At 50.3% G+C, this 16,249-nt stretch overlaps 1 protein-coding gene across 3 annotated transcripts; it reads left to right on the forward strand.

The window, feature by feature from the left end:
• Window positions 1-987: 987 nt before the first annotated feature.
• On the forward strand, window positions 988-10,683 carry ZNF488 (zinc finger protein 488). 3 transcript variants are annotated; one of them, XM_059882704.1, is made up of 4 exons: window positions 988-1,134; window positions 3,541-3,655; window positions 7,394-7,517; window positions 8,343-10,683. In XM_059882704.1, exon 4 carries the CDS (start codon window positions 8,492-8,494, stop codon window positions 9,464-9,466), a length of 975 nt encoding a protein of 324 aa, XP_059738687.1. In that variant the 5' UTR covers window positions 988-1,134; window positions 3,541-3,655; window positions 7,394-7,517; window positions 8,343-8,491; the 3' UTR covers window positions 9,467-10,683. The 3 variants fall into 3 exon arrangements, with proteins under 3 accessions (XP_059738687.1, XP_059738688.1, XP_015316579.2); XM_059882705.1 differs by lacking the exon at window positions 7,394-7,517; XM_015461093.3 differs by lacking the exon at window positions 988-1,134 and having other exon boundaries at window positions 2,484-3,655.
• The last annotated feature ends 5,566 nt before the right edge of the window (window positions 10,684-16,249 follow it).

Below are 16,249 nucleotides of genomic sequence, written 5' to 3' on the forward strand. Positions count from 1 at the left end.
CTTCTGCTGGGCTCAAACAATGTGACCCATACACCTGGATGCCACTGCAACCATTCAGGTTACCTGAGACTCTACTCCCGTCTCCTCTCACCCTCACTCCAGGTCTATGTCCTATTTAGTCCACGATCTGGCATGAATGCAGTCACTTAGAAGGCATTTCCTCTGGTCCCCAACCCTTTAGGTGCTGGCCTCTCCCACCTTCCGCGAGTAATTAAGTTCCCTGCCACCTGTGCATTCTGTGAAGTCACAGAACTCACCGTTATCGGGCAAAACGCTGCCATTTCAGAACTGAGGTGGCTCAGCAAAGGCTGAGAGGCCGAGGGTCAGCTCCAGTGAAGTCTGGGTGATTCTCAGGGAAGCCACAAATATGGAGCTTGCACGGGCCGCTCAGCCTGGAAGGGAAGGAGAGTCCATGACGCTGATGGGGGTCTCTGGGCAGCGCACGGAGGATCTGCAGCCGCAGGGCACCGACCATCTGTACTGTCTGTCGCCTGGGTCTCGGAGACCTAAGAGAGTAGAAGTCGCAGCACACAGATCACGTACAGCCTCTGCCGTGGTCCAAGGGCCGCCTCCAAAGGCGAGCCCGCGCGCCAGGGCACCCTCCTCAGTCCCGAACTTGCGAGGCATGGGGCAAGACCTGAGCCAGCGGGGGCGGCCGGTCGAGATATGCGGAGCCGGGCTCGCGGGCCGGCCAGGCCCCGCCAAGAGGGCTAGGTGAAGGCGGGCGGTTGCGGCGGGCGGTGCAGCGGGTCTCCTGCTGCTGCTGCTGCTGCTGCTGCTAAGTCGCGTCAGTAGTGTCCAACCCCATGGACTGCAGCCCACCGGGCTCCTCCGCCCATGGGATTTTCCAGGCAAGAGTACTGGAGTGGGGCCATTGCCTTCTCGGAGCGGGTCTCCTAGGCGCCCCTTTCTGAGGGCTCAGCCCACTCGCAGGCCCTTCCCAGAAACCCTTCTGCCCGCTGCGGGCGGGGCGGGGCCGGGCCCGAGGCCCCGCCTCAGAGGCGGGGCAGTCCGGGAAGGCGGGGACCAGCCGGCCCCAGGGCTCGCGCGCCAAGTTCCCAGCCGCGTGTCACGGCCGCGACCTGGAGGCGGCCGGGGCTGCCAGCGCGTCCCCAGCGCCGCGAGAGAGCCGAGGTGAGACGCGCTGTCCTGCCCCCGGGACGGGGCCGCGAATGGGCGTGGGGGTCGGGAGTCATCTCATTTCTACTGGCCTTACCCCGGGGCAGGTTCTCAGCCCTGCCTTTAACTGCTCGGTTCTTGCCGCTGTCACCAGCCTTCTCCATCGCTCCTTTCTCCCCGCTCCTGTGCTGCCCCTCTCCCTGCCCTCTGCCTCTGTCTTTTGTCTCCTTGCTTCTCTCTGTATTTTTCTCTCATCTGTCTCACCTTTTCTTGTCCATCGTTGTTTTACCTGTGTCCCCCGTCCTTCCTTTTCTCTCTCCTTCTTTCTCTCTCTCCTCCTCCCTTCTTCCCCTTTTCCTTCCCCCATCAAGAATTCCACCTTGGATTTTTTTTTTTTTTCCTCCTAGGTTGACTTTTTGTGCTGCAATCCTTTTAATTCATCCCTTCAGCCCTTCACCCATCCTCTGCCGCTCCGTTATTAGCCAGAGTTTGTTCTGGGTACTAGGATAATAACGATGCATTTGTTCCAGATCCTTTCTCCAACTGATTATATCAAAGATCTAGGCATGTAACCTGTTCAGTGCCTGTTGTGGGAAAATACATAAAGGATCAAGTTATAAATCTCTGAGTTTTCAGGGTGAGCTGAAAGAAATACTTGGCTTTAGAAACAAGGCATTGATTGAATCCTTTTCTTGGTATTTGGCCTTTAGTAATAGACACAGACAGCACCAGGAAGCTAAATTTTGCAGGACCATTAAGGGAACATGGGGGCCCATGCCATCCTTCTGTGCAGGCAGTCCTAGGCCAGGTTGGTGGGGAGGGCCAGGGTGGGATTCAGAGAGCAGTTATGGGAAGACAATAGGCCAGAGCTTTGCATGGGAAACATTTGGCTGAGAGTTGAAACTGGAAGTTAACTATAAATTTATAAAGTGTATACTTGGCAATGCTGGTGGTGTGCAGAAATTAGGTTTCAGAATTACTGTTGAATGATCCAGCCTTTTTATAACAATTATTGTGACATTGGAGAGTGATGTTTTTGTGTACATGAGATAAGACCACAGTAGAAAGGTTTCATTTTCATATCCAAGATACTAAGTGAATATAGGAAAACAAATCTGATTCATTTTTGAGAAATGAAGTAGAAAATATTATATAGCAAAGCAGTTTTTTGCTTCTTAAAAATTTAATCAGACATGATTTCATTATTTGATGATATTTTTGTGGTATGTATAGCTATATGTTCAAACATGCGCATATACATACTATATATATATATGTGTATATATATATAATTGTAAAAATGAAACTTGTTTGGTTTTAAAGCTGCTAATTACTGCCCAACATTTGAGACTTTTGTTTTTCATAATTAATTTAACCTGCTTTTTGAGTTTGTTATGATTTTTAGTGATAATTCATCTTATTTAACTTTTGGTTGATATGCAAAAGGAAATTTGTCAGTAGATAAATCACACAGAATTGAACAAAAATTAAAAATGATGGAAGAAGATTTCAGTGTGTTTATTGAAAGAAAATTTTTTTTCTACTTTATGTCAAAGAACATTGGACACTTTCATAGGTATAAGCATGACACTTTGATTTGGGAGACTGTTCTCTGGACTGAAGAGTTAAATTGTCTTTTGCATCATTTAACCTCTGACTTCCCAGGTATTAGACTTTGGGGAGGGAGGCGGAAGGGATGCTTTTCCAATGATATAGAACTATCATGTCTGCTTTGATTAGCAGATTTCTTTTTCAGAAAACCTAAGAGGTGACAACTTTTCTTTAAAACAGACGATCTCATAATTTTTTTTTATTCTAGGCAAAATCTTGAGCTGCAGTGCTTTTGAATTTCTTTTCCTTCTCCAATAGACTGCATCTCTTCTTCTTTCTAGCCAATGATGTTCTTGTAGAGTCTGACTATGCAGTCTATTGTACAAACCATGGACTTTTCCTCTGAAGACTGCCACTGGAACTGGCCAAGTTGTGTTAGGACTGCAGCTGACCTCACAGTGGGCCTGGGAGCTGGCTACATTCCTGGGAATCCTGCATTTGGTTTTGCTTGATCATAGCAGGCATTGCTACTAGAGGGATGTAGGCATAACTGAATGTGGAGCCTTCGAGGGCTGGCTGGAAAGTCCTTCTCTTCTTTCCCACTGCGTGGCACCAGTAGCCAACCTCCAGGAAGGCCTGGACAACTCTGCAGTTTTTCATTTTCTCAGAGTTCTTTGGCTAGAGGAGATCTAGAAAACATGTATGTTTCCCTTTTAGGAAAACCCAGCACCACACAATCCACATATATAAGAGGTAGATAGATGATTATCTTCAGAAATCTTCCAAAAAAGTATGAGAAGCATCTCCAGAGTCTGAGGAAACCAAAGTCTTGGGGCCCAGAAGACTTTTTTCTGTTCTCATTTGTTTTAGCTGAAGAGGAAGCAGTGGAGAAAGGCCCTGTCGGCAGAGATGGTTTCACTGAATAAGACCTAGTTTCTGAGCTGCAACTTGGGACAATTGGAGGCTGGCTGGCTAGCTTGGGGTGGTGAGTATGTTCAGATATCAGTAACATGCTATCATTCAGTTGCTTGAGAAAGAGTTCTTTTTCCTGTAAATGGAGGGGGAAGGTGGAAACTGCCCAGGCTGTTTGGACCCTTATTAAACACTACTGTGTGCTGGTCCCTGGCAGGGAGGGGCATGAGTGGAGGGAAGGCAGCCCTGGGCTTGTCTTTAACCTTCAGAACTAGTATGATAATAAATTACTAGTATGATGATAAACCTGGGCTTCCCTGGTGGCTCAGACGGAGAAGAATCTGCCTGCAATGCAAGAGACCCGGGTTCGATTCCTGGGTTGGGAAGATCCCCTGGAGAAGGAATGGCTACACACTCCAGTATTCTTGCCTGGAGAATTCCACGGACAGAGGAGCCTGGCGGGCTACAGTATATAGGGTGGCAAAGAGCTGGACACGTCTGAGTGACTAACATTTTCACTTTCACATTTATTGAGGCAGGCTCTTTAGCACTCTAGGTATGTTAATCCATTTAATCCTCATAACCACCTCATGAAGTGGGCACTAAGATGATCCATAGTGAGACAACAGAGGCAGGGAGAGGATCGGGACCTTGTCCAGGGTCACGTGATTGGCAAGAGCAGAGCTGTATTTGACCCAGGCATTCTGACCCTAGAAACCCACACACTTAAATTCCCTGTGACTGTGAGGCTGGAAGCCTGGTTAGAACCTGAACAGAAAGTTAGAACGTGACCAGTGCTGCTCAGATGAAGGAATGATTTGAGTCTGCAGCCAGTGCCCCAGCAGTAGGTAATAAACAGAGAAACAAGCGCTTTTACACTGCGGGGCAGGTGAGGCTTCACTTCTCGGAAAACTTCATCTTTTGGTCAGTAGAACACTGGTTGATGGACTGAGTCCTGAGGGAGAAGTATTCCCGGTGGGAGGGAGGACAGACGTGGTCAAAACTCTTGACTTGGGAGGCTCAGTTGCAGAAGTCTGCCAAGATCAGTACTTCATCTGAAGGCTGGGAAAAGGTTGGCGAGTCTGGGATTGAAGTCAGATTGCTTCAATAGGAAGACCACAAGTGTGTAAGTGTAAGTGTTAGTCGCTCAGTCATGCCCGGCTCTTTGTGACCCCATGGACTGCAGCCCACCAGGCTCCTCTGTCCATGGGACTTTCCAGGCAAGGATACTGCAGTGGGTTGCCATTTCCTTCTCCAGGGGATCTTCCTGACCCAGGGATCGAATCCGGGTCTCCTGCACTGCAGGCAGATTCTTTACCATCTGAGCTACCAGGGAAGCCAGCACTGAATGATGTCTGTATGGCTCAGAGGTTTGTCTTGCTGAGCTCAGACTGAAATAACCAAGGAAGGCAAGAAGAGTCCCTTCTCAGGACACGTACAGCAGAGTGACAAGGATGAGTAAATAATGTCAGGGATCAAGAGCCCAGAATGGACTTAGGCTACTGAGGAGTGTGGAGGACAGCAAAGTTCCTTTAATATTGGAAGGGAGGAAAAAATCAAGGGATGCATAGATCCGCTTGCTGCTAGAACAGCTGGTGTCAGTGGAAAGAGAAAGAGGAGGGAGCGGCTCTGCTTTGCTCAGCGATCTTCTGGACAGAGAGCCACCTTCCAGTTGCAAAGGGCGTTGGTAGGTCCATGTAGGAAAGGGGGACAGAAGCAGCACTGAGCGGCTGTGCCTGTGTTCCCCTAACCCCGAACAAGCCACAACAGACTCATATCATCTTTCATTTGAAAGACTTCCTTCTGGTGATTGCCGCAGATGCAGTGGACCAAGGTTAGGTGGGTCCCCAGAAGGGGTTTGCTAGGACATTCTTTGCACTTGCCTGGGTGACCTGACCTGGCGGTGCTGGTGCGTGTGAGAGTGGTGACCCTCAGTCAGGGAGGGTGGACGGCATGCTAAGGTCTTCCATCAGTTCGGTACCTTGGTCTCCACCTTTCCTTCCTTCTCCTCCTTGTTCTCATTATCATTATCAGGAGTTGGATGATAACACTGATGAGTGTTTCGGGTGGATTCAGCAGTTGACAGAATCCAGATCTAGAAGAGTTTCAAACAGCTGGAACAGCACAGGGTTTATTGATATGGCATCTGTAGGTTGTAGATGGACACATTTGGATTGAGACCTGCAACACTCCTCATGTAGTTGTGAAAATGCCATAACGTAAGATGTGTTAAGCTCTGGGCATCTCTGGCACGTACATTTATGTAGTCAATAAATGGTGAGATGTATACTTATATCATGAAGCATTCTGGTAGCAAACACTCCAGCCTGCAGGAAGACAGCATGTTTCAAATTTTATAGCTGAGAAGGTCTTCTCATCTGTCGTTCAAAACACTGGAAGTTCTGTCAATGGGGTCTGCATGGCTGTGGTTGGACAATGTTGCCCGAGCTGTGAGGGCAACGCAGTGGGGCTGTGTGCAGAGGAGTACAGGGGTGCAGCCAGGTCAGCAAGGCAGCCTCCTGCCCAGCTGTGGGAAACACATCAGGTGGTTCTACATCTGGTAAACAGTGAGGGGCAGAGAGTGAGAGAGAGAAGAAGGGGGAGTTTGTGTGAGGGTGTATGTGCATTTGATTGTGTAATAGTGTGTATGTGTTTGAGTGTATGTGAGTATGTACGTGAGAGTGACTACCTGTGAGATTGTGGGTGTGTATGTATTGTGAATGCATGTGTATGTGAGGGTGTGAATGTGCCTGGATGTGTGTGTGTGTGTCGAGCAGACTGCTAGAGGGAGAAACGGCTTCATCCCAACTGGAGTCACACATGGTTAGATCTGGAAAGGACTGTGGAGATAATTCAGTCCAACCCCAGTTAATGGGAAGTTGAAGCTGAGAGAGGTGAAGGACAGCTCAGGGTCACTCGGTGCAGTGACATGGCCATCTCTGCCTCTTCAACTAACGTTGACCGGCACTAATTCTGATGTCAATGGCATCTCCTTTGAGGACTCAGTTTGGAAAAGATATATGGGGAGGCTCACCTCACCCTGGTGGCCCATCTTGGAAGTCCTTTCAGGACGACCAAGCAGGAGACTGGAGTCACACTGGATGGGCTGAAGGGTAGGTCTGGCATATGTTTCCTCACAAACTGTTCAAACTTCACAGGTTAGACAAAGAGTCTGACTTTCTGATTGGGTAAAAGCTTGGGAGAAGTTGGAGAGAAGGCAGGAAAAGGAAGCTTAAACCTTCAGTATACCCTCCTTTGGTATTTGGGTCATGTAGTTGGCTTGGTTGTTCATCAGGGGGACTCTGGGAAGGCGACGTGGCCAGTGCAGCCATGCAGGCTTTGGGGGCGCACACCTGGGTTTCAGTCCCAGCTGTGCCTCCTCTTTGCAGGGACATCGGGCAGGATGTTTAGTACTGCAGGACCAGGGTCCTCTTCACTCATATGCCAAGCACATGTCACAGACTTCTGTCACCAAGATAGTGATAAGGAGGGCAGGTATCTGTGAGGCCTTTTACAGGTGGAGCAGGAGGCAGGCCAAGAAGAAGAAGAAGAAGCTGAGTTGAACCTAAATGATGTCCCTGTGAGGAAGGATCAGAGCTGCCCACTCCTCACAGTCCTCCTGGGCTCGGGACACATATTTCTTAATGATAAAAGCTCAGAACACTCAGTGGAGTGTGGTCCGGCAAACCTCTCACAAGCCGAGGAGACACTTAAAGATGGGTCTGCAAGCTTCAAGAACTTGCTGGTGGGCTGGTCAGGGAAGAGGGGTAAATGTCTCCCCAGCAGGGCTGATGGCTCCCTCTCCTTCCAGGCGCATTCACATATGGCCATTGTGTATCTCCCCTGCGCCATGAGCACCTTGAGGGCAAAGCAGAGGCTGATTCCCCTGTTAATGCCAAGTAGGTTGGCACAAGAAGACCTCTGACAGTTGACAGGTGAGCAGAGGACAAGCAAGTGGATGAATGTGTGAAAAACAAGTGTAGTCAGGAGAGTGGAGAGGGGCAGACCCACACTTGTTGCAGGGTCAGGGCCTGGTAGAAAGGCGGCTCCCCCAGGCATGGGAGCAGGGGCCAGGAACAGCCGCGCACCCAGCCTGCCTTGCCTGGGTGTTTATTGTCCAGCTTTTACCCTCTGGTCACCTGTGCTACAGAGTTCCTGTCATCAAGTGCTTGAAATGTCCTGGTGTGTGTGATTATTTGGAAGAAAAATTAGCATACTGAGCAGCAAGGAACAAAAACTGCTGTTTATCAGGGTGCGGAGATGTTAGAGTGTCAACCAAGTCACTACTGACGGGTGGAAGCCTTGTGCCACTGTTAACACAGCAGCTCCTGCCTGGATGCTGATAGATGCAGGGCAGTACCGAGTCTGGCCTCCGGGCGGCAGCATTGTGCGCTGTGGTCCTTCCTCTGATGGAGCCCTAGTGGTGAAACCGTGGTGCTCTGAGTCAGGGTGAGTCGCTGCATCTGTAGCAGTCAGGATGCTTTGGAGGCAAAGGAGGAAAACTGTCTCTGGTCAAGTTAGCTGAGAAGATTAATTAGAAGGGTAGCTCGTCTAACATCACACAGCTGAAGACTGGCAGAGTTTGGACTCACATGGACACTTGTCTGCCTTCAAGTTCATGCTCTTATCAGCAACTGGCCCAAGATACTGAGGTCCCGGGTGAGGGGAGGAGTTCTCTAAGTTCCTACAGGCTGCATGCTATGATATGTCCCTGAGTGAAGAGCACACGTTTCATGGCCTGTTGCTTCCTCTCTCTGCAGAGCCCTGTCGTCCAAGTGTGCTGGCCCAGGCCCCAGGGGAGCCCTTCAATCTCACAGCCACTCCCCGGGCCAAGCCCTCCAGAAACTCCTGGGGCTGACAGCTGCCGGAGGATCCACCTTACTCAGCTGGCTCAGGCTCTGTGGCCCCCATGGCTACTGGGAAGGGAGTTCTGCAGAGCCCTTCAGCTGAAAACAGATGGCAGCTTAGTGAATCTGAGCAGGGCTGGGGCCAGAAGCCAGTGCTACTGGAGAAAACAAACTGCCTGGGCTCTGAGACTGCCCTGGGCGGCAGTGGCCAGGATGAGGCCTGTGCCGAGATGGTACTATCAGTGGCCCCAGGCAAGCTCAGGCTGGGAAAGCTGATGCCCCAAAAGACTTGGTGGGAACAGGGGCAGAGCGCCTTCACAGAGGTGCGTCAGCTCAAGAAGAGGCTTGGGGGTGGGCAGGCCCAGGACAGGAAGCACAGTGGCCCTGTAGGCCAGCCTGGCCCCCAGCAGCTGACCCCTGATATCCGCAGGGACCTAACTGGCAGCACCCGCGTCTCTGTGTGGCCCAGTGGAGCCCGCAGGGAGCAGAGAAGTGCCTTCAGCAAGCCAGCCAGGGGTCCAGCAGGGAGACTGGGACCAGCCTGTGTCTTTCAGGCCGGTGAACCTGCAGATGCCCTGGGAGAGCTGCTGGGACTCATCAGCACGGTTGATGTCACTTGCTGGGGTCGACTTTCCAACTCCAAGCTTTTGGTGGGTGATTTCTGGAACCTGCAAACAGGGCCACCACATGCTCCTCTCTGCGGCACTTTCCTGGGCGCCCCCACGCTGTGGCTCAAGCACGCCACGGTCCAGATCCCCACGCCCCCATCGTCGTCCTCCACCAGCTCTTGGGCCCTGCTGCCCCCTACGCTCACCTCCCTGGGCCTGTCCACCCAGAACTGGTGCGCCAACTGCAACCTGTCCTTCCGCCTGACGTCCGACCTGGTCTTCCACATGAGATCCCACCACAAAAAGGAGCATGCGGGGCCCAGCCTGCATTCCAAGAGGCTGAGAGCAGAGGCCCTCACGTGCCCCATCTGCCACGAGTGCTTCCGTGAGCGCCACCACCTCTCCCGGCACATGACTTCACACAGTTAACGGGCGGTCTGGAGCAAGCGCTGGCCGCCGGCACATGACTTCACACAGTTAACGGGCGGTCTGGAGCAAGCGCTGGCCATGAGGCCAAGATGGCTCACAGGGCCTTCCTCTGAAAAGGCTGGTCACGGTTGTCTGCAGGGCTGTCTCCTGGGGCATTTGAGGATGAACAGCTCAGTCAGAATTGGAAAAAGACAACCAGCCCCCATATGTGTTTTAAAGGAAATACAGTTGTGAAACAAGGCACTTTCTAGTCACAGGGTATGCCGAGGAAGAGGCACCAAGCGCTTCCAGCACCTTCAGGAGGGGGCTCTTCTCCTGTCAGCACAGCTTCTGCTCCACGTGGAAGCAAGTTTGGTGCACAGCAGGGGCTTTGGAGGCAGACAGGCATGATTGGAGTCCTGACCTTTCACATACGAGCCCTGAGCTTGGGCAGACTCTTCTAGCTGAGTCCCAGCATCCTTATCTGTAAAGTGGAGATGGTGACGCCTGTGTCTGAGGGATGTTGTCACGATTATGTGGGAAGATGTGTGGGAAATGGCCAGCACATGCCTGGCAGTGTCATCACTAAGTAAAGAGTGCAGTTGTCATGGTCCAGATTAGTCAGCTGTTGTTAACTCACAGAATTGCAGTGGCGAGCAGTGCAGGCCGGGTTTCTCGGTCCTGGGTCTGTGAGTTGGATGGGGTTGAGCTGGGCTTGCCTGATCTTGGTTCCAGGTAGCTTTTTCTCTCAGGACTCATGGGCTACCACATCGTGCTTCTCTCATGGCTATGCCAAGAGCACAGAAGGACGAGTCCAAATACACAAACACACTTCAAGCCTCTGCTTCGGTCACTTCCACTAACATCTGCTCGGCCAAAACAAGTTGATGGCCAAACCCAGAGTTAAGGGGCGAGATGTGCAGGGGGCCAGTAGGGAAGTCATGAGTGCGTGTATAATCCTACAGGGGCTGGAGGAACTGGGACCAGTAATTCAACCAACACCTGGTCCACGGTTATTCACATTCTGAATATGTGAAAATGGGAAAGTGAAACAACACCCCCCTCTTAGTTCTCGGGAAGCGACCGTAAAACCTTAGGGCGTGAAGCACTGTGAGGACGGGAGAGCTGTGGATGCTGTTTATCATCTAATGCATGTTGTTTCCGCCCCTGCTGTTCATCCACATTTGTCCTTATTCCTAATGATGCAAATTCAGATCATAAACTCTGCTGAAACACAAGCTGGTTTGTGAAAGCCATTTGTTGGAATTTCTTTCAAGTCACTGCAGTGTGTTTTTTTAATTGGTTTCCACTTAACGTTCAAGATTTGCTCATTTGACTTGCAGACCTCAGTTGCAGAACTCAGGCTTGTGGATAGAAAGGAGCTGGTGGGGGTCTCAGCCAGCCGCCATCCATCTAAATACCCCCAGACTCCACCTCTCTCCGTCACCATATCTGGCTCCCGCCTTGCCCGAGGCAGCTGCTTGTCCCTCCTGCCACCCTGCCCCATCCCTCTCTTTCCTACTCCCCCGACTTCCTACCTACCCTCACATCCACTCTCCACAGCCACCCATATATTCATCCATTTCTTGGCCTCCCTGAGTGTCTGGGCTGTGCCAGATTGTGTGCCAGGCCCTGGGGGGGCCACATGAGTTCAACCCATGGTCCTTGTTTGGAAGGTGAGATGATTCGGGTGCAGCATGACAGATGCAGAACAGAGAGGCCTGTGCTGCACTGGTCACATCAAGGGGCATGACTGAGTCAAACCCATGGGTAGGGGTGGGGGTGTAAGCTGAGCTGCAGAGTCCAGCAAGAGCTGGTGATTCAGAAAGGGCAGGAAATGCTAGGGAGAGGGTGGTCCTGAGATACAGGTGTCTGAGGCTGCTGCAAGGCACAGATGGGCAGACAGAGTGAGGATGCGACTCTTGGAGATGCAGTGGTGGGAAGGCATTGAAGGAAAGGAGTTGGAGCTAGGGTCCTGGAGGGCTGGCTCTGAGAAGACCTTCCAGGGGGCCTCTGGCTGCAACAGGTAAAGTGGGCTGGAGGAGCGAAGATGTACCTCCTGAACCATTTCCTCTCCATCTGGAAGGAAGAAGCAGGGTTCTCAGAAGCACCAAGGAAGCACTCCCGTTTCTACAGAGAGGCTTGGAGCCCAGGAGCCCTGCAGGCTGAGTCCCTTTGGAAACTGCATGGAGCTAGAATTTGCCCACAGGGAGGTTCTGCCCAGAAGGAGACTGAAGCTTTGGGGAGTCTCCCTCCCCTACTGTCCCATGCGGGGCAGGGAAGGACACCTCACGTGGTTGGAACCTTAGACTCCACATCACACAGCAACGTACATTATGTCATTTAATTTGCATGATATGCCCTGGAGATAGACACTTAATTCCCATTTTACAGCAGAAGAAACTGAACTCCAAGAGGCCAGCTGATTTTCCTAAGACTATGGGTTCTGGAGAAGCAGTGTGAGAATAAGAACCCAGACTGCCCCACTCGTGCTCACATCCTTCCCAGCCTGCCACGTGTCTGCTTGGCCCAGCTGGGCTGTGTGGCATTGTGGACAGTTGAAAAACTGGGACTTAGCACCAGGCATCGACTCCCTGTCTAAAAATTCAACTTGCACCCTGCCCTCCCCAACATTTTCTGTTGCCTTCTCTTGAGGATTTTCATTCTCTTGCATACTGTTTTTTTTTTTTTTTTTTTACTGAATTATCTGGTTTATTGTATCTCCCATCACTAGAATGTAAGGAATTTTTGCTGTGTTGTTCACTGCTCTGTCCCCAGCAACTAGAACAATGGAGGCCAAAGCAAGTGTTCAACAGACCTCTGTAGAAGGAATGAGTAAGATGCCTGGTCTGGCCTCACCCCTGATAAACCAGCTTCTCACAAGGGTTTTGACATCTGTTAAACTGCATGCACAGCTGTCTTCCTCTGGCTTGTTGGATTATTCCATAATTTCTTTGAAATCAGTTTGACAGGTATAAGTACACTGAAATAAAAAAAAATTATAAATAGAAATTTAGAATTGTAAGGGATTCTGCGTTTCTGGTCCATCCCCTCACTTTATAGCAGTGAGGTCCACCAAGAGCTGACGTGCAAAGCGATGCAGGGACAGGAGGTGGTGCGGTCAAGGCTAGGACCCTGTAGATGTCTAGACCAGTGTGTCTTCCCTGGCCCACCCATACTCCTCTGGCTTGGTTGCAAACAGAATGCTTACTAATAATGACCGCATCACTTGTAAGCAAGAGAAACATTTTGAAAACAATTTAATAAAGTTAATTTAATGAAGAAGCACAAGAAAACATCTCCCAACTTAACTTTTTAAGACAGAGTTCATTGTGGTAAAAACTGATGCAGATGCAGGTCGTTTTGCTGACATTCAGATCGACAGACTCCAAGATGACTCACGGAGGTGATGTCTTACAGTTTATTAATGTGGCATTTCCTCCTTGTCCCTAGGCTGGGTTCCCAAAGTCCCCATTGCGGTTGAAGACTGTCTCACCCCTTTTCTCTCCCCCCTCCTGTATCTGCCGGAGAGCAGTCACTTTTAATCACAACTTTGCTCACACTCTCTCTGCCACCTTCCATCCCGGTTAAGAGTTGGCGGGTGAAGTTGCCACAAAACATCACATCAGCAGGTATGAATTTTACTTGACAATTCTGGAGTAAGAATTGCCACATTCCTTAAATTCTCTTTATATAATTTAATCTGTTCTTCACCCCAATCCTGTTCTGGTAGTGTAGGCTGGCTGTCTTTTTAAAATCCCTGCCCTGTCTCTCCAGTTTACAGAAGGTTCCCCAGCACCTCACACCTGAGAATACCCTCTCAGCATCAAACAGCCCCCCCGAGCTGTGCTGGCATCTTTGCCTCTGTGGACCTTCTCCCTGGATCTCAGCCCTGGTGGCTTTCTGGCAATGCCAGCATTAGGCAGGTAACACAGGAACCACTGAGCCGATAAACAAAGTCTTGGCTTCTTTTCTGGACAATGGAAAGGAAAATACCTATAGTGGCTGGAAAAAATAGCAAATTATATTTTAATATGTGATCTCCCAAGTAGCAGCCATTCAGATAGGGTTTTTAAAAGTCCCCCAAGTGTGCTAATAAGGCTAAAATAAGACATTCCACATTCACATCCATTTTAGTTTTCAATTTTGACCAAGATCTGGTTTTCTTTCTGCTTTTTCTGGAAGAGAAGTAAAACCTTAACAAGGTCAGGGTCCCAGATTTCTACTTCTGGCCAGTTCCTGAATCCTAGACCAGGGAGTCTAGTCAAATGGCTATAAAATTAGGTTCAAGAAAGTGAGTGAAGCCCACTGGGCTTGGGGGAGGGTGGCCCTGAAACCTAGAGTGATCTCTGGGTGAGGGCTCCTTACGGCCAGGATGAACACAGGCCTCAGGTGAGGCCAGCAGTCAGGGCTGTATGTGACATTATTACCATTTATCCAGATGTCCTTTAAAAACTGATGGTCAAAATGGCACGGGGCGAAGGAAGCACTTTAGTGGTGGCGGCAATGGGGAGGGGCAGGAGCCACCAGATGGAGACCTTTACCTCTACTGCGATCCCAGTCTTTGAATCGACTGGGTGCTGGCCTAGCCTTGTAACCTTGCAGTACCGCCCTGTTCCTCTGGCCAGAGGGAGAGACCCCTACAGAGGGGTGAAAGTCAGCAGGGGTTGTCCCAAGGGGAAGCCTGTAGTCTTTCTTTCCTTGGGAGGTGCTGGTGCCCCCTGGTGGCAGCAGGCCTCCCCTGCAGGTCACTTCTCTTAAGAGCCTATTTTGTTTAATTTTTTTTTTTTTCTAGTAGAAGTCATGTGTGCGGTCTAAAGATCATATAGTAAGATATGAAAGTAATAGAATGAAGCTTCTATTTAAAAAACAGATTATTCTCCAATGTGTTTTGATTTGTGCCATGTCCTAGAAAAGAATTTTGGAAGGCGATTTTGAATAGGGGTTGGGGAGTCAGTGCTTTCTGAAAGGAGGGTTGCCATTCTTTACGTTTAACCTTTTGTTCCCCAACCATCTCATGTTTTCCTGGAACTGGAGACAGGAAGCCAGTGGCCTCTGATACCCTTATTCTAAGCTGCTTGGATTATGCAGCTATTTTCACTGCCAGCCACCCTGATCTGCAAGGTAGTAAGGAGATCCTTAGGCCAGGTGGCAGCTAATCCTAGAGAAACCAGGGGGTGGGAGATGGGTGCCCTCCAGCGGGGACCTTGGAGGCAGGTTTCCTTGCTCATGACTGTTTCTGGCTGCATCCTTTTACTTTCTGAACTGTATCCTCTCATTGCATTAAAGCTGTGTGGGTGGTCATGACCCTCTCTGAAACACAGACGTGTCTATCTGCTTCGTGTTGGGCTGCTTGGCAGAGGCAGGCACACAGGAAGCAGGGGGGTGAGATGGGAGAGAAGCTGGCATCCTCTCCTCTGGTGCTTCAGCGTGGTGCCTGGGAGCTGGGCCCAGCAGCAATCCTGATGATGCAGGTCCAGCACGTCTGTGACTGGGTATATCTTGGGAGAGGGGATACTCAGCCTCGTCTAAACCCTCTCACGGCACATCAGTGGGTGCCTTGAGGGGTTCTCAAGCAGCAGGAGATGTGAGAAGACTGCATGGCAAAATAGCGGCCCTGGCTGCAGGCCGGGATACAGAAATGGAGCAGAAGGCTGGTGGGGACTCAGGCACTGAGCCAGGACCTCAAGACAAGGGAGGGGGAGGGATGGTGCAGTTCATTGTACAAAAACAAAGTCTGTGAATGGTTGAAGCAGAAAAGTTTGTCTTGAGAGGGCTTCACCCGGTGTTGGGTGGGCAAGCTGGGGGCCCAGGATGAATAGTAAGCAGAAGCAAGGAGCTACTCAGCAAGACCTCAGCTGTGGCCAGGCACAGGGAACTGCCTCTGGAGGGTGCTGCTGCTGCCCCTGATAAGTTGGGGCGTGGCGGTGCTGCCCTGCACACTCGCCATCTGGACATTGCTGCTACTCAGCTTCCCTGGGTCATTTGCTGCAGAAATTAAAACAAAACAAAACATCCGGTACAGGGGCCTCTGATTGGCCCAGGCAGGAACACGTGTCCCACAGAGAGCTGGAAAGTGCACTCCAGGGTATCTGGTTTCATGGTGGAGGAATGGTTATAGTGGACATTGGCCAAGCATGAGATTAACTCATGCATGTACACAGCCCCAAAGGTGCTAATATCTTGCCCATGGCGTGGAAGAGGAAACTGAGGCACAGAGATATGAATTAAGTTGCCCAGAGTCACACAGCTGGCCTTCCCGCCTGGACAGGCTCAAGCTGGAACCTGGGATCTCAACCACCTCTCTGCTTCTGAGTGAGCCTGTTTCCCACAAGTTCATATGGAGCAATTCTCTGAACACCCAAAGTGGTGCAAATGCTGGTGGCCTAAACGAAGGCAAACAGCACTGTGCTAGACGTATGGCTGCCAGTGAATAACCGCTGATGTCTATGGCTCTGAGGCAGAGTCGACTCTGCGGAGATGGTAATAATGGGTGTCCAGGTGGTGTGACACTTGGAAGGGAGATCTGTGTATGTCACCCACCCCAAGAACTGCTCCACCCCTTCCCCTACTTAAGACATTTAAGACCCACCAGGATCTTCTCCATCTGTGGACCCCACAACACATACAAGACACCTTAAACAAAATAAGCTATAGTAAATGTCAGTGGTGCATATCAAGGAAATCCAAATGATGTAAAAGGAAAACTCATAAAAGATAAACAACTGCTAATGATCACTATGATAGTGACTCAGTTATATAATTTATTTTATCTTATTATATTTTTGGAATAATGACTGCTGC

This window comes from Bos taurus, chromosome 28 (genome assembly GCF_002263795.3).
Source record: "Bos taurus isolate L1 Dominette 01449 registration number 42190680 breed Hereford chromosome 28, ARS-UCD2.0, whole genome shotgun sequence".
NCBI lineage: Eukaryota > Metazoa > Chordata > Mammalia > Artiodactyla > Bovidae > Bos > Bos taurus.